Below are 26,907 nucleotides of genomic sequence, written 5' to 3'. Positions count from 1 at the left end.
AGGAGTTGGTATTATGTTCTGTTGTGAGTCGCACAGCCTATGTCCTGCACATTGACAGGTTGGGCCTGTCCTGTGGTAGCAGCTTCTTGTGCTTGCCATCTTCTCGTGAAATCTTAATAGACCTGGGGTCTTTCTGTCTGTTTCTCCTACTTGAATCATTAAATAGATGAGCATTTCTGATGCTCCTGTCAGTTTATCTTGGGAGAGCTTCGTTATAGTTTCTGAGAGCGCGCTAGTCAGGGAATTTCTTAGGAAAAGGACTTCCCACAAAGATTTATACAAAAACATAATGAACCTTGAGGAGCTTTCAGGAAAGCACAGGTCCCCATGGGATGGCTGCCTGGGCTCCCCCTAAGTGGCTGAAGATAACTGTGATTCAGGATCGGGGGCTTGGTAGCAGTTTTGCAACGTGGGTGGTATCTGGATACTGCCAGGCTTGAAAACTGCTTTGTCCCAATGCTGTTTCGGAAAGCCCTGGGAGCCTGTGTGCTAGCCAGAGCGCTCAGAGCTCCAGGCTGCAAGGCTCCCTCCTGCAAAGCAAGGCATTTTACAGTCCTGCAAGTGTTGGGGGTCTTGCAAGTTCCTACCCGCAGAACTTGAGGTCTAGCAGCTCCCAGATGACTCCCAGGATCTCTGGTTCCAAGGCAGAAAACATTGTTTTGGACTAGTAAACCTGTCCTTTGGCCTTTTCTACTCAGGTTTTAATCCAGTTACTGTCATGCAGGAGTGCATTTTGTAGGCCATGAACTGAGGCATAGGCAGTCTGTCACTTGCAAAGTTTGCACAAATCATCTCTGGCAAAATACAGATCTGAACCTGGGTACCAAGTCCAGAGTTAGCACCCTGACCTCTCTACCATTCTACATGAGATCCGTGTTTACAGGACATGAACTTTCCAGAGTAGTGGTAGACGAAATGACAGATAGTCCTATCTATCTGCAGATAAAACTGGTGCCACTTTTAAAAGTCATTAAAATGAAAGCCTGGTTAAATAACAACATGGTTCCGTTTCAAAATGTGTATGTGAAAATTGCAAGTATTACTTAATAGATTTGCTCCTCATGTTACTCTGTGTCAGATCTGCTGACTTTTGTATCGAAAATAGAATTGTACTGCTTAGCAGCACTGCTTCGCAGTTGGCAAAGCCAACAAACTTGACAGAGTAAGTGGATTCTGTTCTTCCTTATGCCAAATAGTTTACATTAAGTTCAGGTGAGTTACATGTGAATAGAGCTGCTTTTCTGTAATCATATCTGTAACCCTCAGCAAAAGTAAATTTTGAAGGAGTAGGATATTTATTTTTTTTTTAAGCTCCACTTTCATTTGTTAAATTGTTGCCTTTTATGCATACATCTTCACTTGAAACAGAATTCAAACCTACCTTTCTTGGGGTATTGTATTTCTTTGCTTGTTTTGTAAGAAGGAGATTCTGAAGATGGTTTTAGTGGAATATTTGGTGAACAATACACCTAATCTGAGAGAAAATACAGTGTCCTAGGTATTCCTGGTAGCTGAGCAAGTAGTTAACTGTGCTCCTGCCTGTATAAGTCTAATTGGTAGCTATGCTTTTTAAACTTCGGTGCTGACAGGCGGACAAATGGAAGTAATAATGAAATATGTTATGCAGGTAACAAATGTACTTTCAGAATTGTTGAACGCTGACTGATCTGACTGGGTTCTGCGAATAAGGGCTGCCAGTACCTCATCTGAAACTCCTTACTTTTGCAGCTGGTATACCTCGCTCAGTGTTAAAAGATTGGCGCAAAGTAAAGAAGCTGAAGCAAACGGGAGAGTCCTTTTTGCAGGATGATTCTTGCTCTGAAATAGGACCAAATTTGCAAAAATGCAGAGAATGTAGGTTAATAAGAAGTAAGAAAGGAGAAGAACCAACTCACTCACCAGTATTTTGTAGATTTTACTACTTTCGTCGGTAAGTATAGCTATTTCCTGATAATGTGGTATTTTAACTTTTGAAAATAAGACTGACAAAGGACTTGCATGCTTGAAAGTCTGTCTGACTTTTCTGGCTCAGTCAGTCTGCCTGATAAAAGACACCGTCTAATTTAACAGTATTTACATTTGTATTTCTTTTGTGGATTGACTTCATTGCTGTTTAAAGCTTTGTAGCAAAGACATCAGAACAGCTGCCCAGTGTACCTTAGGCAAGCAGAAAATACAGCACATCACCATTACACAGGTGTCTGATATTTGAAGTGGGATTTTCAAAAGGCAAGCTTCAGTTGTTCTGGACAAGTTGTACAACCACAGAGTTGCACTAATTCATAATTGTTCTTATGCCAGTATATGGTGGGAATGCTGCTCAGGGTTTTCTGGCAGTTTTCTGAGGACAGAGGAGTTGTGACCTCGTTTTCACAATTTATGGCCAATCAAAGAAGACTCACAGGGCGGGAAGAAAATTTCCCAGGATGCAGCGTAGCATATGTGGCGTGGGCAGAACAGCTATCGAGACAGAACAAAACGGCTTTAATTTGCACGTGGGCTGTGTTGTCAGTATATATCCAACTCGTTTTGGACAGGAAATTGTTCCCTAGATTGGGTTTAATTTTTTAGAATGAAGCTTTGGTTACAAGACTTGGTAGTCCTACAGGAATCATTGCAAGTTTGGACTCGGAATACCTTCTGCATAAGAATATTTGCTTCCTAATGTGGCAGTGTAGGAGTTTTGGGTTTTTTCTCTTGTATAAAGGAGAGAACAGCAGTGATAAAGTTTTGCCAACATTTTAAAACACAGTTATGGAATATAAAAATTTGAATGTTTTGAATATATTGTGGTAAAATTTACAACAGTTTAGTTATTTACATTGTATTTAGATAGTAGGGCTTGAATTGTAAACGAAGTTTGCACTACTGTTGGAAGTCGTTATTGTAACTAAATTCATTTCGTCTTGTTCATTAAATACATATCCAAATACGATTTTTGGTACTTAGGTCTGAATTCAGGATGATTTTACTGGTGTTACTGTAAAATTCCTTAACTGTTATAATAATCGCATAGGTATAATGAATTATCCTGTATTATGCAAGATGGAATAATTAATTGTTACAGCTTAAAAATAGGCTACATATAGGCAAGGTTAGTGGAATGGTTATCAGGTAGGATAACAGGAAAGCCTTTAGTTATTTTAAAGATCAGCAATTAGTGGATACAAAAATGTTATCTTGTATTAGTCATTTGTTCTGTCTAGAAAGACTTAAATACAGTGTTCAAACTCCTGTTTACTGAGTATGAGAGCAGTAGCATAGAAAGATCTATAAAATATGAGTCAGACTGAGTGATTGCTGTCACAGTTGCTCTGAAAATTAAAGGGGAGGAATAGGTGGAACAAAACTTTGGCATCAAAAAAACCAGAGAATTTTCCTGTCTCCCAATTTTAAAGCAGTAATAACTGTTACAGAGAGAGAATGATGAGTAAACTGAATGCAGAAAGTGCTTAAAAAGTTAGTTTTAGTTTTCATGCTTCCTTACTGTTAATTTTAAAACCAGTTTTGGCAGTAGGATTTATTTTTAAATTAAAAAATAAGGCAGGATGCTAAAGAAGGTAAAGAAAATGTACTTGTGAGACATAAGCAGTAAAGTAAATTAGCAAGTAAACTGTAAGTCACAGAATATAATGAAATATGCAGTTAAACTATCTTCTTTCATTTCTAGGTTATCTTTCAGTAAGAACGGAGTGGTTAGGATAGATGGTTTCTCCTCTCCTGATCAATATGATGATGAAGCATTGAGTTTATGGACACATGAAAACTATGATGATGATGAACTGGACCTAGAAACTTCTAAATACATTCTAGATATTATAGGTGATAAATTTTGTCAGTTAGTAACATCTGAGAAAACGGCCATGTCCTGGGTGAAAAAAGACGGTAAGGAAATCTCAAACGCTCTCAAGTGTTCTGCAGTTTTACTCGAGTGTTTGCATTCATCATGACCCGTTGCTTCCTTTCGAGTAGCTCACTTCACCGGACTGTCACGTTGGATTTTCCTAGGCTATTTTGTAAGAGGGTATGTCGGGAAGGGGCAGGGCCAGCCCGTTCCCCCTCCCGGCGCTGGTGGCTGTGCTGGGCCACGGCCAGGCTGCTGTTGGGGTTGGAGCAGCCTCTGTTCCCAGCTTGGCCTCCAGCTCTCCGGCCAGAGCGGCCAGCTCCAAGCCAAGGCCTGCAGCGTGCCAGGTACCGACTCCTGCCAAGAGACACTGCGTTTCTGACGTGTCTCCTTCCCAAAACAAAGGAGAATAATGTGACAGTGTAGGCCCTGTGGAGCGTGTGCTAACACTGTTGCTTCCCCCCCACCAAGGCCACAATTAGTCCATCCTTCTGGCCCACAGCAGATAGGCACAGGCTTTAAATGGGCTAATTTCAGGCAAGGGGGGGGGGGGCAGCAGAAAGCAGAAGTACTGGCCAGGTCTCTGGGACAGGCACCTCCCTCCCCTCCTGCCAACTTTAATCATCTGACTCACCAGTTTGGCTGCCCTTGAAATTAAACATGTCCCATAGGCAGTCAGGTGAAAGACCCAGTTCTCTTCATTGCATGGAGTGAAAAGTATATGTTAAAGAAGTTGTTCTTCATACTTGTAACACACGCATGTTAGGCAGGGATATTCTTTCTGTATTACTTTAGTCTGTGTTTTTTGGATGTTTTAATTTCTTTATAGTGTACTGATACTAGTATTGATGGGGATGCTGCGTGATGCAACTAAGGGGGTAGATGTTGATGGCCTGTTTATGAAGGATCGCTTTCCTCCCCCGACACCCAGTTGCGTCTGAGGGGAAAATTACGAATGCTTCATCTATAAAGACTATTCATTCTGTGCTTTGCATTTAAATTTCAGTCCTTTTATTCTGCTTATTTTGTATTTCAGCCAAAATTGCATGGAAGAGAGCAGTGAGAGGAGTCCGTGAGATGTGTGATGCATGTGAAGCCACATTATTTAACATTCATTGGGTCTGCCAAAAATGTGGATTTGTGGTCTGCCTAGATTGTTACAAGGCAAAGGAAAGAAAAAGTTCTAGAGGTCAGTTCTTTATGAACTAGAGTATTGTATATGCTGTTTATTCTCAGTTGTAGTGCTGCTGATCCACTAGTGTAACTGCCTTTCTGTAAACTGTTAAATTACTGCTTGTGTGTTTTGGTTTCTCTTAGATCTTTTTCACCTCCTTTTTTGTCGGTAGATGGAGAATCAGTCATTCAGAAAGCAACTGCTGTGGGGGCTATTTTAGGTCTTTGTCTACTTTTCAGTCTTTTTGTGTGGATTGTCTTGGATTCCTTGTGCCTTGCCCCTCAAGGTTAAATCTTGTTCTTCAGCTGTGAGACTGGCACTCCATTACACCTCCCTGCTTTATGGTAACTCATTGCTGTTAAGACTTGCCTTGATTTGAGTGCTTTCTGGAGTCCTCCCTTCAGAGTACATGGTTTGTCATATTGACTTAACAGCCTACTTTTTTATAATAAAAAAGACAAGGAGAAAACTACTTCCCATAGTATTTAAAATGAGTGTTAATGGAGGTTTCACAATCCATCAGCCTACACACCTACTCAGTTTAATCTAATTCCTGTGCCTTAATGGAAATGTCTAGTTTAGTCTGTAGTGAAGTATAACAGGACTGACTTGCAAACCTGTAATTTCTGAGTGACCCAGCCCGGTTGCAACTGAAAGGAAGAATGGCTTGCAAGATTGATCTGGTCATTCAGCCCTCGGCTGTGACATTGGTGCTCAGGCTGCTTGCTGGAAAGGGCTACCTTCCCCTGGGTGGCAGGCATTGTGCCCTGGCACAGTCCTGCGGTCAAACACTGCGCCAGGAACTGATTCAAGTATAATGCTGTTTTGAAAAGCATTTCCATGTTTGTCATAGCAGCAGAATGTAACAGATGTGAAATGTTAGTAAAATAAAGTAAAACAAGGTTTAACTGTTAGATGGCAAATCTTTAATAAATGGAGAGACTAATCTACTTTTGTCCTTGGCTTGCAGTGAGAGCCTCCTACACTGTGGTTGTAGGATGTTCCCAGAGACTTCTATCAAAGCCTGAAGTTTCTGGGGAAATAATGTCGGTGTTTTCCAAGACTGGGAACAGTCGTTAATGCTTGAATGCTGGAGGCTGCTTCAGCAGCTCTTAACTGGCTGAAGACTGTGTGTGCATCCATCTGACGTGGCTTTTGGGATGTATGCCGAACATTATTTACCGTAGTGGGAACATGCAGTCAGAGGCTTTTTATAGTGTGCGTGTTAACCAGCCAGGAAAATTTTAGTAAAACGTCTTCAAAGCTTAAAAAAGCAGTATACAGAAGCAGGCTTCTTTTCAGTCTTCTAACAGGGAAGACTTTCTCATTACTGTTCATGACAACGTTACATGCAAAAGCAGAAGTACGATAGCTTCCCTCTTGTTATCCCGTAAATTGGCCCTTAACAGCACTCTTTGTGGCTTTATTTCTAAAGGTGCTGTAGTATTTGTGTGAACTATATCTCTCCTTTGGCACTCTCTTACAAAGCTCAGAACCACCCATCTATATCTATATATGGATTTATATTTTATATTACACCATTTTTCCTGGAACCGGTAGTTGTTTTTACAGTTGCTAAATGTAATGGGGAATACACTGGTTTCCCCCTGCTTCAGCAGGAATGTTAGAGGTTTAAATATTCCATATTCAGATATTTATCAATGACTTCTCTGATTACTACATGAATGAATGAATGTGCATCCATTATTACCTTCAGACAGTTCATGGCACCATCAAGTGGAATGCCATATTACAGCATTTCAGTGATAAAATACTTTAAGCAGATATATGCTGTTTTGTTTTTTGATTTGGTTTATGTTCGTGTCCAGTTATATATTTCAGTGTTTTAGGAGTTACAAAAACTACAAAATAGCTTAAAAAAAAAAAAAAAAAATATCTAATATTTATGTGAAAGGAACATTTGGTAAGTTGTGTATCCATTACAGTGCAAGAAAATAATGCTTTTAATGTGCTAAATGCTTCCCTTATTGTACTCTCCTTAGTTTACATTGCTAGAGCTGAGCAAACTAGTAAAAAGATTTGAAGTCTCTTAAAACTAGCAGTTCAGTGGATAGGATACAAGACTGGGAGTTGAGAGAGAAATTGCATTTGTATTTGTGCCTCAAAATCACATAGCAGATCAGCGACCAGTTGCTTGGCCAGATGTTCTTTGCTCTCATTCTTCCTCTGTCTTGTCTTTACACTGCATATTTTTCTGGCAGGGACATTCTTCCTGAAACTTTATAGAAAGCCTCTCTGTCCTACCAGTTAGGGCCTCTCTGCTGCCACAAACGATTTTCAACCAGTACATAGAGACTTGTGGTTTCATGGTTGCTTTAATCTGACATAAATCCATGATGCAACTTCCCTCTCCTTTGTGCCACCAGTAACATCGGTGTAGCTGCATGGTAGGCCAAATCAGAGAATTGATTCAGTAAAAAATTCATCTTTTTGGCTTGTTTGGCCCTCTCTGGTTGAAGACAGTCACTTTTAGTTGGAGTGTGAATTGTGTCAAATTAAATTGGTCATAGAACCACAGCCTAGTTGTGTCTCTTTTCCATGTTAGAATTCGTCAAGGGCGTCTCACTGCTTCAATTGTGACTGTACAGCATTTCGGTGTATGCTAAATTTGCAACACTCTAAATGTAATAAAGGGAGTATGCTTCAAAACTTTGAGGTTATTGGCAAGGATCTCTGTTACAGATGCTACTACTTCAGTTTTCAGTATTGTTAAAACCCTTTATTCTTTTCCTTATTGTGAAAAGTAGTTGTTGCATGCAAATCTTTGTCACTCAGGATACCAGGACAGAAGACTTACAGTATGTGTAGAAAACCGTTTCTAACTAAAACAAATCTGAAAAATGTTAGTTAGGTAGCTCTGTGTACCACTGTAAGTGAAGTAAAACAATTGGCAATGTTATTTTGCAGATAAGGAGTTATATGCCTGGATGAAGTGTGTGAAGGGACAGCCTCATGATCACAAACACCTGATGCCAACACAGATCATTCCAGGCTCTGGTAAGACCTGCAAACAGGCAGGATGTGTTTTTTTTCCCACCTCTTTCTGTGAAGAGAGGCCAGAGTTGTTTCTTGAAACCTCTCATTTTCCATTTAAAAACCTGCAAATTGTGTCAAATCATTGCAGGAAGGCAAGTGATTTTGGGCAGTTGACAGCAAGGGACACAGATGATGAAGAGAGAAAGAGGCGTATGCTGACAGATGTCTGAAGGGGTTTCAGGGACAGGCAGTGAAGAAATTCAGGCTGTTTTTTGGTGACTGTTTTGTACCTTTTCAGAGCAGAATAAACCAGCCAGAATGTACTTAATAAATCTGACGTTAGCTGTTAAAAGAAAATCTTAGAATAGTACTGCCAAGGAACATTAAGTGGCAACAGATTTTTGGAGATTTGTTTTTCACTGTTTTCTGTTGCATCGTGTCCTTCCTTCCCCCCCCCCCCCCCCCCCCCCCCCCCCAAAAAAAAAAAAAAAAAAAAGAAGTGTGGTTTTGGTTGGATATCTGACTGAGCATCTTAAAGCAAAACACAGTAAAGGAGCTTGTGATAAATGAAAAACTAAACAGTAATCCTAAACCCAGCAAAATTCAGAGTTTTTCTTATAACCAAACAAGTTTTGGTTATAAGAAGTGTGGTTAGGTGTGGTGGTTGTTGCTAGTGCAACTTTACTTGTGATCTCTGGCAGTATTGATGCAGAGCAGAGAATAGAAAACTCAAATGTGCCTTTAAACTTGTTAAGCAAATTCCCATGTTATTTTAAGCTGGAAATACAGATCCAGTCATTATTTTATGGGTTGTTGCATGTTAGTTCAGGTAGAAATGAAGGTTGGTTAGATTCCATAATAAATTCAAATTGTGACGTTCCCCAGAGCAGGTTCCAGACTGAAACTGGTTTTAATTTTAAATTGTGAAGTGAGCCACTCATCTGGAAATGGCATAGTGAAGACTGCCTCCATAACCTCAGTTTTGTTCTTCTGTGCGTATGCACTACCAAACAGCCTTAAATTTCATGATCACGTACCAGTTTTTTTTGTCAAAAAGTGGCTCACTTCATTCTGTAGTTTGATGGTTTTATTGAATGAAGCAATGATGCACCAGTTGAACAATGAGTAGTAAATAATGAATGACTGGCTTGCTTGTGTGCCATGCAATGGGAATGCAGAGTAAAGGTTAGATTATTCAGAAGGGTGGTATGCAATTATTTAATTAAAGATCATGTCTCTTTCTGCACAAACTTTAAGGTAAATTGGACAGTCTTTTTATAGTGTTTTTGAGCATTAAATTCAGCATTTTTAATGAGATAGCATTTTAACATCATAGTGTGTGTATTGTAAAGAGGTCACAAAATGATTGAGAGCTGCTGATGGTTTTCTTCCTAATTGTCTTCTAGTGTTGACAGATCTTCTAGATGCTATGCACAATATTAGAGAAAAATTTGAAATTAAATCCCATTGTCAGTGTACCAGCAAGCAGAGCACACAAGCTGGCAAGCTCCCTGCAATGAATGGTGTGTCTCAGGTGAGTCTAAAATGGGTGTATACATCGCAGTTTGTTCAGATGTTCGGGTTCTTGTGGATTTTTATATTTGAATAGTACCAGTTGCATTTTAATTTGCATATAGGATGGTTAAATGCTAGCCTTGTCTTTGAAATACATTAAAGCAAAGTCATATACTTGAAAATAAATTTGTTCTTTACAGGTTTTGCAGAATGTCCTTAACCACAGTAATAAAATTTCTCTGTGCATGCCTGAGTCTCAACAGCAGAATACTCCTCAAAAGTCCGAGACAAATGGTAATACAAGTCCAAGGAGTGATGTAAGCACAGACAGCAAGTTAACACCGCCTGAATCCCAGTCACCACTGCATTGGTTAGCTGATCTTGCAGAGCAGAAAGCCAGAGAAGAAAAGAAAGGTATCTATTTGAAATTGTCATATCATGTCCATGACTTTGGGGGCACCAGTCATACGTAATTGAATTAATTAGGAAAAATTCACACAGTTTTCTGTTCAACAAAAAGAAAAGGTGATGTTCTTTTCCCCCTTAATTTTAATCTTGAAACTGCAATGCCTTCTCCTGGTGGCATCAGAATCTGTTACCAGAAGAGCCACTAGTGGAATGCATGTGTAATGTGGCAGTATTTCCAGCTACAGCATCTCTCATTTGTGACAGGTACTCACTCAGCTGCATGTCTGAGATGCTGAGGAAGGCCTTTTCATGGTCACACTGTTTGACTGCATTTTGAAGGATCTAGTTCATCCTCTGGTGTGTTTTCAGGTGAATAAAGTGCTAGTGCTACAGTATATTGCCACCACTATAAAATGCAGGATACTGGTGCTGTTCCTATGTCTGCATTGTGATACAACAGTGTAAACTTCCAATGATTATTGTTGTTTTAGAGAACAAAGAATGTCCTTCTGGAAAACATTCAAAGGAAGAGAAAGACCAGGATAATTTGGAGTCCCAAAACTGTAAAAGCTCCCCTCCTGCGTCCCAGAACAACGAGCAGGGCTCAACCTTACGAGATTTATTAACTACAACAGCAGGCAAACTGCGTCTAGGTTCTACAGATGCTGGTATTGCTTTTGCTCCAGTTTACTCTACAGGAACAGCAGTAAGTGTTTACAAGATGCACGTTTTTATATCGGATTTGAAAATCTCTATAATTTGTTTTGGTACATTGTACTTACAGCAGTCTGATAGCTGTATTGCTTTAAATTCTCATTTATAATTAAAACTTTATACACACACACACATTTGCACTGACATTTTTTTTTTTTTTTTAAATATATATATATTGATAATTGATACATACTATGAAGAAAATGTCCATGAAGTTAGATAAAGCCTTAACCTGACAAAGCAAAGGAAGATTCCAATATATTGAGTTTTGTAATTGTGTATTTCTAACTTTTTCCATGGAAGAATGCATGCAGTTTTCTATAAAGGAAGTAGATAACTGCAAGCTTCTAATTGGTAATGAAATGTTGTCATGCTACTGCAAAAGGAATTGCATTAACTTTATTTGCTTTTACATTGTTTAAGCATATATTTGTTTGTTTTCTAATAGAGTGGCAAGAGTGGAAGGACCATGCCAAACATTCTTGATGACATAATTGCTTCGGTAGTAGAAAACAAGATTCCACCAAATAGAGCACCAAAGATAAATGTAAAATCTGAAATAAAAGATGAGCCAAAGGATGACAGAAAATGTATTCAGGACGACTGCAGTAAACTGTACAGTGATATTCAGTATTCATGGATCTGTGATAAGCATGTTTTGTGGCTCAGAGACCATAAAAACAACAACAACTGGAAGCTCTTCAAAGAGTGCTGGAAACAAGGAAGGGTAGGTATTGAGCTGTTCGGTCTATAAAGTGACCTCAGTATTAACTCCAGGGGAGCTGTGTTAAAGTACAAATTTGCCTAACTCCATGTTTGAAAATGTATTGTTAGCAGTGGGCAAAAGCTTGTCAGGTATAGCCTACATATGAACCTTGTGTAGTTTAAACTTCAGTTAGCTGCTAATAATAAATAAAAAATTAGTGTTACAGAGATTCAAATTCCAAAAAGATGTGTGTATGACATCTTGGGTATGGTTGCTATTGGAGGAAGTATTAACAGCTTAGTAGGGTCAAGGTCTTCAGTGTGTGTTTCGGATGCATTTGTACTCGGGTTTAATTGAAGGAGGTGTTTACTTCCGAAAGGATAAGTATTGATTATTTTATTTTATTTTTTACAGCCTGTTTTAGTGTCCGGTATGCATAAGAAAATGAACTTCAGCCTGTGGAAAGCTGAATCAATTAGTCTAGATTTTGGAAACCAGCAAGCTGATATCTTGAATTGCAAAGACAGTATTATTTCAAACACCAATGTCAAGGAGTTCTGGGATGGTTTTGAAGATGTTTCAAGTATGTTACTTTAAATGTATTATTCCATTGATTTCTGAACATAGTCAATGTTAGAAACTGCAGTTAAAAATATTCTTTACGGATCTTGAGGCTTTGAAGAAACTTTCTTTTAAAAAGAAAGTTCTAGGTAATCTGTTTCCAGAGAATGTGATGGAAACTTGCATTTTTGTACCTTTGCAGAATTAAAGATACACTAATATACTAGTTAGGTCTGACTAAGAAACCAAACAAATGTCGTTGTTCGTCAACTAATTGAGTTTGCTTTGTATCCTTCTTGAGTCTTGAAATTAATTATCTCCTGATTTATGAATGAAATCTTTATAGGCAAGTTAAGAGTTCGGTTTATATGTTTTAGTTGAATAAAGTAAACCACAGTATATTAGTTTTTAGTAATTTCTATGTTACTTGCAGAACGGCAGAAAATAAAAAATGGGGAAACAGCTCTACTAAAACTGAAAGATTGGCCTTCTGGTGAAGATTTTAAGGCTATGATGCCAGCAAGGTATTTGAGTTTGATATTAGATATTCTTAAGTCAATCTCCATGTTGGTTTTTTTTCTCTTTGTGTAATGACACAAATTCCATTACAATTCTTCTTCTTTTCTCCTCCAGATATGAGGACTTATTAAAAAGTTTACCCTTGCCTGAATACTGTAGTCCAGAAGGAAAACTAAACTTGGCTTCTCATCTGCCAGGATTTTTTGTCCGTCCAGATCTGGGACCCAGACTATGCAGTGCATATGGTGAGTATGCCTTAGAAGTGTAGCAGTTACCTCTTCACTTAGGAGTGTAGAATGTCACACATTATAATGCTTGATAGAAAGCTGAGCTTCCTTGGAGGATAATTGTTCGCTGAATGTAGGAGAAATACTTTACTGACTTGCATATTAACAGTACAGCCACCTCAGGCATGAGAGTTTATTTGCTTCTGCATTTCTTTCTACCTTTTCTTGTGCTGTTATAGTCTTCTGAGGCATATAAATGGTTAGCTACTTTTACACAAAGAGAGATCCTGTCTTTAATAATACCATATGACAGAATACTTCATGAAATACTATTGTGTTCATAATTCTGGTTATAAATAAATCTCAACATTTTTCTCATAATTTGTATTTGTATTGCATGCTGTACACTCAAACCTGTTTAGAAAAGGCTGTTTCCTTCCCTCAGACCTTTTCCAGCTGCTCCTTCTTTTGCAAATTTGTTCAATTCTGTTTTACAAATTGTTGTAATAGGACAAGAAATGAGTTGTAATTTGTAGCATGATAGCTTTGATTTAAAAACTTCTCCAGATGTCCTTTGAAAGAAACATATTAACGATAGCAATCAAGGCATGGGTCTGAAGAACTGAATCATTAATGACACTTATGTAATACTGCTGCAAGGCTTAGTGTTCTGAAATGTCCTTTTGACTTAAGCATGTATGTTTTCACCTCTTAGAACTAAAATTTATTTTCCCCTTTGCTTGGGGATTTCTTTTGGTTAAGACCTCAGCTTACAGCTAGGCACAAAAGCGACACATCTGATTTGATAACCTTGTGTATTCATGGTACTTGTATTCAGCCCTGGACAATCTGAAAGGTTGAAAGATTGGGAAGGAACGTAGTGGTCAGGAAATGTGTTTAATTATTCTGCTGAAATGTGTTTTGTTCTGATACAACTGCTATGTACAGACAGTTACTTGGGCTAAGAGGTATCTTAAGTTAAAAAAGTAACATTTTCTTGTTGAGCAAGTGCAGCAAAAGCACGGTTGTAGTTTGTGTATCTCAGTATTTTCACATTAAAGCCTGTCTGTACATAAAATGTTTTTCTGTGATGCTTGGTGTACTTTCAGAAGTTTCTTCTCAGCTAGCTGTTGCACATTTCTGTTTGAAGGTGAATATGCAATAGAAAAAAAATCTTAATTTTATCTTGTAACATAGGTGTGGCTGCTACTAAAGACCATGACATAGGAACCACAAATCTCCATATTGAAGTTTCTGATGTTGTGAACATCCTTGTTTATGTTGGCATAGCGAAAGGAAATGGAGTACTTTCCAAATCAGGTAAAGGGAAGCTCATTGTAAGAGGTGTAGATGGGATGAATGATCTGAAACTTTTAAAATTGACACTGTTCTCTTGAAGCGGATGAAAGATGTCCATACGTACTTGCTTAAACCTGGGAGATTCTTTGTTTCAAGAATTTGCGCACACATTAATTCTGCATAAAATACACTGCAGTTCATGAATTATGAAATGGTATTTCAAACTCTTTTTCACTCTTTTTGCCATTACCTATAATTGATGTACCATTCCCGCGCTGGGGCTGGCAGGGCTTATGAAAGTGCAGGATGAAGGATTTTCTCTGGAAGCTGTGGTAGTTCTAACAATTACGTCAGAATGATGTATTTGCCAAACCTTCTGTTTATTCTGCTCCCTCTGGATGCACTGTGTTTGCTGTATTGAATTTGGACTGTAACGTAATTTTTCAGCACTGGAGAGCTTAAATTGGTTATGTTAGTCCTCTGTATGAGGTTTATTGCTTATGTGAAAGAGTCTTTAAATCACTGAAATAGTTTTGTTTCTTTCCCCTTATTCTTTTGTCCTCTCATTCCATAATTAGCAATTGTAGATTTTAGGTGTGACTAATAGAGCTGCAGTAGGGTTTGCTGTCTTTTATTTGCTTTGTTTTCACTTGCGTGTGCACTGAGTTAATAGCAGCAAAACTTTAGCATATTGGGAGAACTCTAGCTTCTTGACTAGCTGCTGCAGAACAGCATGCAAAACACTGCTTTTGCTGACTGCAGGAAAACACCTTTTTCATCTCTTAATTTTTTGGTGCCAGCCCTGCTTGTTTATTTCAGGTAGGAGAATGTGTTCTATCAAATTCGAGAGATGTAAAAAAGTTTAAAAATCAAATGTTATTTTTAAGGTATTTATGGCATTCATGTTCTAGTAACTAATTACAAACACTGAACAAGAGGATCACCCAGGGTCTTCTGTTGTATTCGGCAAACCTTCATCTGCTCTATCTCACGCAAGAAATTCGAAAAGAAGGTGTTTAGTTTCAGAGACAGCTCTGTCTCACTTCTAAAAATATTTTTGTTGAATCTTAGGAGTTTTGAAGAAGTTTGAAGAGGAAGATTTGGATGACCTTTTAAGGAAGCGGTTGAAAGATTCAAGTGAATTACCTGGTGCTTTATGGCACATTTATGCTGGCAAAGATGCTGACAAGATAAGAGAGTTTCTGCAAAAGGTTAGATTTATAATAAGATATTTTATAAATAAAATCTTAAGTAACTGATAAGTCAAATGGGGCTGGCAAAAACCACAAAGCCCACCCCTATGCTTAGGTAAGGAGGGGAAGCAAAATTCTTTCCTTTCTAGCACATAAAATAAACTATAATTGACCTGCTACATCAGTCAACAAATAAAATCTGTAACATGATACGTACTCACCTCTTAAGAGTTACAGGTAGCCTGCAAACTGTGAACGCTCAAGAGGGCATGTGTATCTGTTCTTGTCCTTTTCTAATACAAAGGGTAATTTTATTTTTTTAGTATTAGCATTTGCAGGATAATGTTTTTTCTGTCACTGATCCATTCTTGCATTATCAGATGTTGAAATTTTTGTGAATTGTCCTATGCAAAAAACCCCCTGACCTTGCAACCTAGCAGCCACCGATCTTCATAAGGACTGCGTGTCATGTCGCTTAGCTCAAAGAATGTGCCTTGGCTGTTAGTGAAGATGAGAGCGGTGGGGGATAATGTACCCAAGGGCAGCAAACTTCTTCAACGTTAGCTACGGTGCAGATCTTCCTTTGGCAGCATGGGATGAACAAGTTAGAGCCACATCAAAAACTTTCAGATCGTTACCACGTACGATGAATATCCACCACTGGGATATTAATTAAATTTAGAGATACCATCTTGGAAGCAGTTTTCTGTGCCTTATCTTTAGCATGTTTTCATGTTCTAGAAGGCAGTCTTGGCAGATGACATAGAAATACCAAAATATCACTGAAGTGGTTGCGCAAGGAAAAGAAGCCTTCACTGTCTTCTACTGTGGGGAAAAAAATCAGATGAGTTTTAACTGGCTAAACCAAAGGGGTCCATAAACAGGCTGGACACCAAGGTCTCTACTGTGAGCAGGAATAGCCTAAGAAATTCAGCAGTAAAGATTCTCTTGGGCAATAAGGCAGTGTTTCAGTCCCAGGGCAGCTGGTGACTCAAACATTTGCTCTTTGGCAAGATGAACTGTGGAGAAAAATGAGCACTAGTAAACAAAATACAGCTAATTTCAGGAGATTATGAATTACGCAGCGAGGCTTTTCTGTTCATTCAAAAAGTAGATGGTGGCTCTGCAGTTTGGGGAGTTGTGAACAGTCATGAATGCAAGGGAGTAGGTGGACAATGAATATTATTCAGAGTTTCTTCTTTCAGAGTAATTAAGGGATATTGTGAAACTCTTTGAGCAGCAGGTTTAAAACAGAAGCACTTAAGACGGTATGTAATAAAGTTTGTTGTTTGCTGCCACAGCTTGCCATGGTATCCAGAATGAATTGTGTACTGCCTTGTATTTTTGGTGTGGTGGTATTTTTGAAATATTGAATTGGGGATTGATGACTAGACCTTGGGACCACTTTGCCTGCTGATCAAAGATCAAATCTCAATATCTTTTTTAGTACAGAAGAAAGGTTATAACACACAGGAACAGTTTCAAGCTCTGCATCACATAATTAAGTATATTTAATATCAATATGAATTTAAAAATCTATGTTTTTAATGAGATAATTGTCTCCTGAGTCATGAGAGATGGATTCAATATATGTGTGTTATCGTTTAGTCACTTTTTTCTTTAGTCACTATGATTCATTAATTAGCAATTGATTAAGGGTAATATTTGTTCCCCTGTGGTTAACTTGATGAAAAATGGTTGTTGCAGTTAAGTCTGCTGGTGTCAGGAAGTATTTTTTTTTAATGTTCATCATTTTTTCCCAATTCCTTGCTGGGATGGTAGGAAAATAACTTCTTATCACAGAGTAGTTGAGATTGGAAGGGGACCTCTTGAGGTCCTTTTGTCCAGCCCCGTGCTCAAAGCACAGTTGCCTAGAGCAGGTTGCCCAGGACCATGTGACCCTTAGTTTTATCTGCTGCTTTTTTCCTGAGCTGAGGTTGTGGTATTGCGTGTCTGTGTCAAAACTGAAGGTTGTAAGCTTGAGGAATTGGCAGCATAGGAACTCTTGAGGTCAGATTTTATTTTCTTGATGAAAGAAGTCACACACAGAGCATGTTGCTTATTAATAGATTATTGTGCCAAGTTCTTTAAAGCTCTGCATTTTGAAGTGGGAGTTCTGCAGATGTCTTCAGTTTCAGTGGGACTTCCCAGTTCCTTTTAGGTTCTTTTGAATACCTAACTAAAATTCTCGTTCAGGTATTGTGAACACAGTAGGGTTGCTTCGTAAGATAAGTATACTTACAACTGATCAGCAAAAGGTTCAGCTTCTTTTGAAAGTGACTTGGTCTCTTTTCTGTACTTACAGATAGCAAAAGAGCAAGGCTTAGAAGTTTTACCAGAGCATGATCCAATACGTGATCAGAGTTGGTATGTGAACAAAAAACTTCGCCAAAGACTTCTTGAAGAATATGGAGTAAAAACCTGTACTGTTATTCAGTTTCTTGGTGATGCTATTATTCTACCAGCAGGAGCACTTCATCAGGTAACGTACATCTGCATAAAGGCACACAGGATTAAATAACATAAATACAATAAAATAACTTTTTTTCAAAGACCTAAGTACATCTGTACTCAAATTAGATTTTATTTTCTTACTGGTAGCTATTAGTGTATAGGAATGTATAATAAGGTATATCTGCTTGTATAGATGGCCAGCCAGCACTAACATACAGCAACCTGAACTCTTGAAATAACATTGTTCCTTTTTTCCTTTAAAATGAAAAATGAGCACGCTATGTTAACCACTTTTTCCCACTTTCCATTTCATTAGCAAATTTCTAAATAAACTAGTGTTAAATATGGCAAAGCCAGGTTAGTAGTATTTTTTTCTTCTAAACCAAAAGTTAACCTAACCCTAGAGAGGCAGGGAGAGCAACCCAAGCAGATAAAAATACCTGGATATCAGGTGTCATTGTTTTTGTCTTCAGCTGTAGGAGAATTGTAGAGACAGTTTGGGTGTAACAAAATGTTTCTGTAATGGGATTTGGAGGTTGTTTTCCCGCTCCACATTAAGTTCCTTTTTACACAGAAGGTACGTCAATCACCAGGAGTCATCATTGTTGCTCAGCAGCTTTCCTTACCATCAGAAAGAGTGATATCACCTTTGCAGCAGCTGGACTGATTTAATTCTTAGTTATGTAAGAAAAAGTACTGCCAGTAGGGCAGTTCTGGAGAAACAGTATGAATTTGTTTGGCAAGCTTTGGCAAGCTTTCTTAGCACGAAGGGTTTGTTGTGGTGGGTTTTTTTTTTGTTGTTTTTTTTGTTTGTTTGTTTTGTTTGGTGGGTTTTTTCCTCACAGTCTGCAAACTGCTTCTCCTTGGTGAAAAGAGGAAGAAAGCACAATTGTTCAGACATTATTTTTGGGTAGTTCTAGATTTATTTATTTCTTCACTCCATGAACCTTTTCCTGTTAAAACAGGAAATGGAGCCTGCTTTCTTGCTGTCTTGCCAGCTGTCAAGCACCACTAATTAGGTAGCTGACTATCAAGGAATGAGGAGCATACTCACCCTGCAGTTGGGGTTGTAAACCATCTTGCTCTTAAAGGCTTGTATCATCGCTCTCCACCCGGGTTCAAGCAAGGCCAGGCCTTTCTGAAGAAGATGCTATTTGGTTTCTGATCTGCAGATCAGCTTCCAGCTGCCGCCTCTTCTGAGCAGAAGGGAAGCAATGGCTTACCATGTCACCATGACCAGGGCAGGAGAATTTTCTCTGTGAAAAAAAAAAAATGACTGGGTTGTAGTGATGATGGGTGTTATGTCACTAGTCTGTCTGGCTATGTCAGTTGCTGGGGCACTGAAAGCAACAGCTACCTTACCCAGACTAGACTCCTTTGTCATTCCAGTGAGTCTTTAGATGGGTTTCACGTGATGGTATGTTAACCCTGGCTGATCTGTGTGGATTTGTTTTCTGGCAAAAGAAAGAAAAAAAGAAAAAGGAAAAAAAAAAAAAACCCCAAAAAACAAACCCAGGTGACCAAATCTTGGGTTGTTGTAGGTTGCCTTTCCCTGTATCATGTCTCCAGGGCTTGATGCTGCTTCACAAAGTAGAAGGAACGTCTGGCATTGATGTTATTCTTAGCTCCTGTTAGGCTAAAGCAGTTAGGACTTCCAGAGTTGATAAGATTTGTGTTGCATCCTCCAGTAACCTTACTCTGAAACAAGGGAGATAGCCCAGATACAAGAGTGAAAAGGGAACCCACAGAAAATAACAGACATACTGGGAAGTTTGTTTTATATAGCATGTGGCATTATATAAAGGCATACAGAATATAAAACATGAAGTAGTGGGACTGTTCCAGGCTTCCTGGCAGTTCATAGGTTTAAGGACCAAAAATAAGACCGCTCTTATCTTTATCTCCTTGGCTTTAAACTGCAGATTGCTTTTGAAGTGGTAATGTTCTAGCTTCTGGCACCAAGGAGTTAATAACATGATGTTTTTAAACCTTAGTGGGTGAAGCTGAGAACCTTTTCATCCTCAGTAAGAAGTTCTTGTGAATCTGCCAAGTAGGAGGAAATGAAAGCATTATGTTCTTTCATATACGTGTATAGTACTCTCTGTATAGAGACGCATAAATACTGACCTTAGGGATCAGCACCAACACTTCATATACACAAAGCACATTTCAACGCTTAAAAGTAAGTCTGAACAAGAATACATACCAGGTTAAGTTTACATGTTAAGTGTTTCAGATTTACATGCACATCATGAATCTTTAATAATTAAAACTGGATGAGAGTTGATACTAAATTTGGTAGTAAATTAACATTTTTATTTTTATTTGCTAATCGGTAGTGTTGTGGAGCAGAGGAAATCAGGCTGAGGGATGGAGTTAGGGAGCCTGGCAGCTGCCTGTGGTCCCTGTGTAGTGTAGCTCAGACATTTCCATCCTGGAGCCAGTTAGGATTGTTGTCACACTGCTGCTTCTGACATGCCAGTCTAGAATTTCACTGCTCTGACATGGGGGAGGTTGGGTGTATTTCTTCTATGTATTCTTCCCCCCCCCCAAGCTTCTATGGATTCATATCGAGCTTTTAAAGTAACTTGTTCTTAATATTTTATGGTAGCATAAAGCATTCCTCTTCCTTCCCACGTTTCCCCCTCCTCCCTGTGTACTCGAAGACAGCAGTCACATTTCCCTTGTGATCGTGTCAGTAGGCAAAGTCAAACTGTTCCAGTGGTGGGGTGGGAGGGAGAGCCTCTCCTGTGAGCTGTGACGGTCAGAGTAGCCTTGTCAGTACCTCTTGTGGAGGGAATTGCTCTCTCGGGGGGGAAACCAGAAATAGATAAAGTGTTGGGCTGGCCTTCTCTACAGATGCTTCCCTGAATGTACTGTGAGTAATGCACTGTAGGATTGTATCTCCTTTCTTCTTGTCTGTGCGAGTAGGGGAGCTCGGAAGTGTCCCCTGCTTTGCTAACTTCTGGGCCTTGTTCTCTGTCTGGCACTTATAACAGCAAGCCCTCGGCTTCCCTTGGAAACTTCCCCAGCTAAAAAAAGGGGGTTTTTACTGTTCTTTTGAATGATTCGCTCTTTGTGCTGCTCCACTCTGGGTCATCCTGTATCACAGTCATCCTGTAGGGATGCCCTCCCTTGGTTTTAATTTGATGACTCCAAATTTGTAAAATATTTTAGTGGTAAAAGCTAGAAATGCTTGAGTCAGTGATTGAAACGTGTTATTCAGGCTACATGCAAAACTTGTTCATAGTGGACAGGTTGTTATGATTTTTTTAATAGTGGTATTATGTTGATTTAACAGCAGGATTATATATTGCAAAATAACATGGTGGAGGTAATGAGACATCCTGGCGATGTTAGGATAAGGTTGTAGGATAAAGGTCTGGGAGTTGCGCACACAGAGCTGCTGGGCTGAGCGCTGGCCCCAGAGCTAAGCGGTGCAGGAAATGGCTGATCCTCAGCGTAAGGACAGGAGTAAGGCTGTGCGGTGAGGAGCTGCAGCCGTGAGGATGGACAGCCCTTTCTTCCCTGCCCGCTCACCTTTACCTGTCCCGGCCCAGGTCTGAGGCTTTTCTGATGCTCCCAGGTCTCCTGGGCCCTGCTGGAAAACCTCTGCTCTGCGTGGGCTGCGGGCAAAGCTACTCTCTTGGTTCAGCTGGAACTGGCACAGTCGTGGGAGTGCTGTAGTCATTGCCGTGCAAACCTCTGGGGAATCACTGCTAAACGTATTTATTTGTGTGTGTCGTCGTATCAGCTTGTATTATAAATATTATAAACAGAACTGCCTATGGGCTGTCAGCAGGGCATTCCACGTTACGTACTAGACCAGCTGGGTAAAATTTGTCCCCCCAAAGACTTGCACACTGATAAGACAGGTCCTGGAAGGGAAGGAGGTTTAAGACACAGCAGAATGAAAGATCTGAGGGCAACAAATACTGCCCGTTCTGCAATGGAGGGAGAGGGAGTCAGTAAAGTCTTGTCCCAGTGAGGAGAAAGTGAGAGAGTGGTGTGGGATTTGCATGGGGTGGAAAGGAAAACAGGGGCAGGTAGAGACTTGAAACAGGTTAAAGGCTGTGAGGGAAGAGAAGGGGGCTGAAGCCAGCAGCCCGGCTGCACAGCACAGAGATGTTTCAGCCGAAGCTCTAGGAAATTCCCCGAGCGCTGGTGGGAGCCTTGTGGTGGCACTTCTGCAGCTGTTTCCTTGCTCCTGGCTTTCTGCCGTTTGCAAATTGTGTGGCATCAACAAACCCTCTTCGTCTCCAGAATGGTTTCTCTTTTGATTAATCTGCAGGAGGGAACGGCACTGCTTTGTCCTTGATGATTACGAGGCTGCAGAAGCCCCGTGTACGAGACACTAGCGTTGAGCTAGGCGTTACCCTCTGGGATTTCACCTGCAAAGGGGCAAGCTGACCTTATAAAATCAGACTTGGGCAGTGTTTTTGAAGAAGAAAATAATTTTTAAATGAAGTGCTATGTCCTCAACTGCGTAGGCCCCTAAGGTTTTTTGAATGTCAGGTATCACGATGGAAATTTTAGAGTATGCAGTAAAAAACTCTAGATTTTGCTAGGCTCGAGCTTAAAATATGCAGATCTTCATCAGTACTGAGAAGGGGGCCACTGTTTGTTTGTTAGGTTGGCAAAGGTGCTCCCTCCCCACCCCCCAGGCTGTGGTAAGTTTGCAGAATTGACATTGCCCAACTTTATGAGCAGTTAGAATTTGGGGGAAATGAGGTTTTTGACGTGCTGAAGAAGCAGTGTAATTTCTAAGGGTTTAGGGGTGAAAACCTGATATACAGTATGTTTCTGAAGAGGACAAACAGGAGTTGGTAGCCAGGTCACAACCAGGAAGCATTTTTTTCCTTTCCCCTGTCCTCCAGGTATGAGCTGGGTGGCAAGAGATGGTGTCCATTTCTCTCAGTAGTTACCTCTTATCAGTAAGAAGAAATGTTTAGAGAAAAAAGAAAGTGCTTCCCCTCCACCCCGAACCTGCCCCTTTGGTTTTTTTTTTTCTTTTAAATATTTCCACCAGCAATTACTTTTCAGCAAACATGGCAAGTTGTGCCTGGCAGAGTGTGGGTGCAAGCTTCCAGCGTGTCTGTGTGGCCCGAGGAGCCGGGTCCTGCAGGGCAAGGCTGCCGCAGAGTCGGTCTGCAGTGTCGGCACCTGCGTGGTGTTCTGGAAGCGGCTGTGCAGTAGTGGTACACGGCAGCACTGCCTGTGCAGCTGATAAAAGGGTGGAATAACACATCAGAGTCTGTTGAGTTAATGTCAGAGCCGACTACAGGAGGGAGTGCCAGAGCACAGGCAGATGTGCATTGTTCAAAGTGTACCTTTTGCCAGAAGCTAACTTATCTAAGTCGAATACACTTAATTGCTCTCTACGTAAAATGTATAAAGACATCCTTTAGTCTGATAAGCCTGTGGTTTAAGACATCTCAAGGCCCACTCTTTTCTCAGGTATCTCTGCTGAAGAATAACCCCAAAATACTAATTATCAGTCTCTTCTTGTTATTTTGGATAGGTGCAAAATTTTCACAGCTGCGTTCAAGTAACTGAAGACTTTGTGTCTCCAGAACATCTTGTACAGTCATTTCACTTAACGCAGGAGCTGAGGCTGTCAAAGGAAGAAATCAATTATGATGATAAACTGCAGGTAGGAAATGAATTCAGCTCTGGAAGCTGTTGCGAAGGCAGGGCATGCTCAGGCTCATTGAAATGCGGAGCAGTGCGTGGAGCTACTTCCTCGCTGCTGTTCACACAGAATAACAATGAGCAACAGCGTGAATGCCAGGGGTGTAAATGACTCTCCCTTGAGTTGCTGGTTTTATTTATTTCACGTTACGTTTTAAAATGTGTAGAAAGGTGTTTCCTTTTGCACTGACTTGATGTAGCCTTCCTTTTTTTTCCATCCTCTAGGCTCAGGGCTCAGTCCTAAACGCCATTACTTTGCAGAGTTCCTTAGTTGTAGGCCTTGCTAAAATCTGTGTGATGTTCTTGCAGGTTAAGAATATCTTGTATCATGCAGTTAAAGAAATGGTGAGAGCTTTGAAGATTCATGAAGGTGAAATGGAAGATATGGATGAAAACTAAGCGCGCTCTGCTTTTTTGTGTTAACATCAAATGGAGGTTATTTTTTCTAATATATGAACGGTATGCACACTAATTTAAGCTTCACAAACCATCAGTGCCAAGAAAACATAGTCATCGTATTTACTTGTTAATGACACTGCAACGGTAGAGCTTCATATCACAGCCACTGTGATTACATGTTAGACTTGCAAACAATTAAGCAGCATTCTGCTGTCCTGTATTATAATGTACATGAAGTTTGTGAAATGTCAAAGATTTAAGATGATGTATTTATTTTTGGAAAAAAAACACAAAATTCTATGCTATATTGTTGATCAAATGTAAATGTGACTTGTACAGTTTGCTAAAATAATTCAGATATTTTTCACTACATTGAGACAGTTACTGTGAGAGTAGGACACAAACACCAGCTATTGCCTGCATTTGGGATCTTGCTGAGTCCGCACAGCAGTCATGTCATAATCTGAAGATTACTGCCAAATAATTGTAAACTTTGTAAAATATAAAGTATATAAAGTAGATATTAAATACAGACACTTCAGTATTTTATTGAAGCTATTCAGTGTACAATTAAACGTTTTCAAAAGGTGTAATTTATTTAAAAATTGTCTCATTTTGGTAAAATTTATGTGAACTTTTAAAGCTAAATATTAAACTTAATATGCTGTGTAAATATATACATATATACATTCAATGATGTATTTTTTTAAAACATTGGCTTGCTTTAATTTGTTAAAAGTGCAAGTGTTACACATGCTTTGTACATTGAAGTTGAAAGGGGTTTTACATTTTCCATTAAAATGACTTTATCAAATGTCTTGTTGTGTTCGTTTTTTGTTTGTGGCCATGTGTGACAGCTCAGTCCTTCCTTCGCAGTAAGGGCAAGTGCATCTCTGATTGTAAGGCTTGAAATGTTCTGCCGTGGTTCCTGTGCACCACTCTGCCCTCTCCGGGTTTGAGACAAAACTGCGAGGGGAAGTGCTGAAGCACAGCTCAAATGGCTGAGCCAGAAAGAGCCTCTCCGTAAGAATAAAACAATTCAAACATTGCTTATGTTCTGTCTTTAATAATCCAATACTTACTTTGGGCGAAGGGGGAAAGGAATTTCTGTAGAACAATTTTTTTTAGCATCTTGGCTTTTTACAGTGAGTAATACAGCAAAATAATGGATGCTTAAAAAAAAGATTTGTGTCTGGTTTTACTTAATAATGATAAATGTTAGACATTGAGCAGAATTCCAGCTCTTGGAGTTAGTTTGAAAAGTTAAAGTGTACATGGATTTAAATTCCTAAAACTGTTCAAATGTTTAGATTTTATATCACGTTAGGTGCAGCTGTTAGCTAGCTCGTGACATGTCTGGAAGGGGATAGTAACTAGCCTGGTTACTGCTGCCAGTCTGACAAAGTCTGACCAGGTTTTGGGTCACCAAAAAAAAAAAAAAACAAAACAAAAAAAAAAAAACAGCAGAAAACCCATATAAATTATCTTAAGAAATAGTGAAACACGAAAGCAATTTCTGGTTCCAGAAGTAAAGTTCTTTAGTTGGTTTGAAAACTTGGAATTTGTTTGAAGTTGCAAAGAAATGCATTGGGGTTAATGTTGCTGTGCTTGGCAGTTGATTCTCAACTTTGTACCCGGCTCTATGTACTGGCTGAAGATGCAAAACCTGCCGGTGTACATTTGCTTAATGACCAGTGGACTTTAGTCGCATGTACTTTTATTTTTTAAAGTTCAGGATATGTAAATGAGTTAATCTTAAGTCTAAATATTATCCCCTGCGACTTGAGTTGTGGTGAAGTACTTTTAACATTTGTGAAGTTTCCTGAGGCTGCTGAAATTTGCATTCATGCTGCAGATGGTCATATCCCCCCCTTGTTGTTTTTCCTACACAAAGAGCAGTTGTTCGGGCCAGGGCCGTGGCTGTCATCACAGCTCGCTCCTTGTCCTGGGGTGTCTTTGTAGTTGAGTTGAAGGGAACGGGTTGGTTTCCCCTGGGTTGCTATTGGAAAGTGTCACGTTGCTGTGTCTATCCTGGCCAAAGCCTCGGGCTTCCTGCTCTACCTCTTCTCAAAGGTGTTCAGGTGCTTTACTGTCAGTGGCTGCACTGCAGGCAGCACCTGGTGCTTCTAAGTCTGAGCTTTGGTACCATCCTTTGGGCCCCCACGGGGCGCTGACAGCTGCCCCCGCCACCCCACAGCACTTACAGACCCAGGGAGGGATCCCCACCTGTGAGACTGAAGAAGTTCTTGCTCCTCAGGTGGTAACTGAAGGAGTCACTGAACAGAGGCTAATTGGTATTTGAGTGTGAATATTAAAGCTCTTCCTTTGTGACCTTTTTCCTGCCACCTTTGCTCACGAATCCTTAAGTGTATGGCAAAGTTGTTAATCCATACAAATGTGTGGGTGAAATGGATGGTGAAGCAGCAAGAATCCTCCTGAAGAAAACCCTGAGACTGACAGAATTTTAAGACAAAATGTGTCATTTTGGAGAGGCAAAACTGATGGGCTCAAGCTGCAGTGTTGCATGGCGTGCTGCACAGTCACTGGGTAAGTCGATCTTCACTGCTTTCGTAGCAAAGATAAATTGATAAATTAGTTTGAACTGCACGAATAGGATTTCACTGTAGTCACTGTAGAGTTTAACCGCTCGATTTGTTTAGTAGAGTTTATAGTAAATTGATATGGTAGTTACACCAGTTGTATAGTTTTAAAATGTTGTGGTTAATGGGTATATCTGATGGATTTGCAATGTATAAAAACATAGCCTGATGCATTTTGCAAATCGCTTTGGGAATTGCTGTGGGTGCGGATGGGGCAGCCTCACAAACTGCCCGCAACAATGACAGTGTTTCCCAGTAACTAATGGGAGGGGAAGAAGCCAAAAGCGAGCAAACAAGGAAAACGTGGCACAAGCTGAGCACAACGGGGAGCGCTGTAAAGCGTTTATTGCCGTCAGCTCGAAAAGACTCTGCAAGTTGCATGCTGCATGCATTAGCAGACCACAAGAAGTTGCTAAAGGTAACAGCTACTCCAAATACCACTAAAAGAGGCCAAAAATTCTGGTTTTTTTAAGTACTTACTGTACCAAATTCAGCTTATTCAGTATCTTAAGCTTTCTGGATCTGTCACAATGAAGCGGAGCTCCCTGGTCCCCTACAGGAAATCGGAGCAGGAAGCCGGGCTGGCGTTGTGCTCGCTGCCAGTAC

At 39.8% G+C, this 26,907-nt stretch overlaps 1 protein-coding gene across 5 annotated transcripts in view; it reads left to right on the top strand.

The window, feature by feature from the left end:
* JMJD1C (jumonji domain containing 1C) overlaps nucleotides 1-24,509 on the top strand; it is a 168,344-nt gene extending 143,835 nt beyond the window's left edge. For all 5 annotated transcript variants that reach the window (XM_075505300.1, XM_075505299.1, XM_075505303.1 and 2 more), the window contains 16 exons: nucleotides 1,729-1,930; nucleotides 3,671-3,885; nucleotides 4,881-5,033; nucleotides 7,947-8,036; nucleotides 9,422-9,549; nucleotides 9,731-9,944; nucleotides 10,430-10,644; nucleotides 11,101-11,379; nucleotides 11,773-11,941; nucleotides 12,353-12,443; nucleotides 12,553-12,683; nucleotides 13,863-13,985; nucleotides 15,036-15,175; nucleotides 17,463-17,639; nucleotides 23,133-23,264; nucleotides 23,612-24,509. In XM_075505300.1, the coding sequence (XP_075361415.1) occupies nucleotides 1,729-1,930; nucleotides 3,671-3,885; nucleotides 4,881-5,033; nucleotides 7,947-8,036; nucleotides 9,422-9,549; nucleotides 9,731-9,944; nucleotides 10,430-10,644; nucleotides 11,101-11,379; nucleotides 11,773-11,941; nucleotides 12,353-12,443; nucleotides 12,553-12,683; nucleotides 13,863-13,985; nucleotides 15,036-15,175; nucleotides 17,463-17,639; nucleotides 23,133-23,264; nucleotides 23,612-23,701 (2,549 nt within the window). In that variant the 3' untranslated portion in view covers nucleotides 23,702-24,509. The remainder of the gene's footprint in view (nucleotides 1-1,728; nucleotides 1,931-3,670; nucleotides 3,886-4,880; nucleotides 5,034-7,946; nucleotides 8,037-9,421; nucleotides 9,550-9,730; nucleotides 9,945-10,429; nucleotides 10,645-11,100; nucleotides 11,380-11,772; nucleotides 11,942-12,352; nucleotides 12,444-12,552; nucleotides 12,684-13,862; nucleotides 13,986-15,035; nucleotides 15,176-17,462; nucleotides 17,640-23,132; nucleotides 23,265-23,611) is intronic.
* Nucleotides 24,510-26,907: the final 2,398 nt, after the last annotated feature.

The sequence above is a fragment of the Mycteria americana genome, chromosome 6 (genome assembly GCF_035582795.1).
Source record: "Mycteria americana isolate JAX WOST 10 ecotype Jacksonville Zoo and Gardens chromosome 6, USCA_MyAme_1.0, whole genome shotgun sequence".
NCBI lineage: Eukaryota > Metazoa > Chordata > Aves > Ciconiiformes > Ciconiidae > Mycteria > Mycteria americana.
The sequence above is the reverse complement of the archived record's forward strand: the minus strand, read 5'-3'. Positions and strand labels throughout refer to the sequence as shown.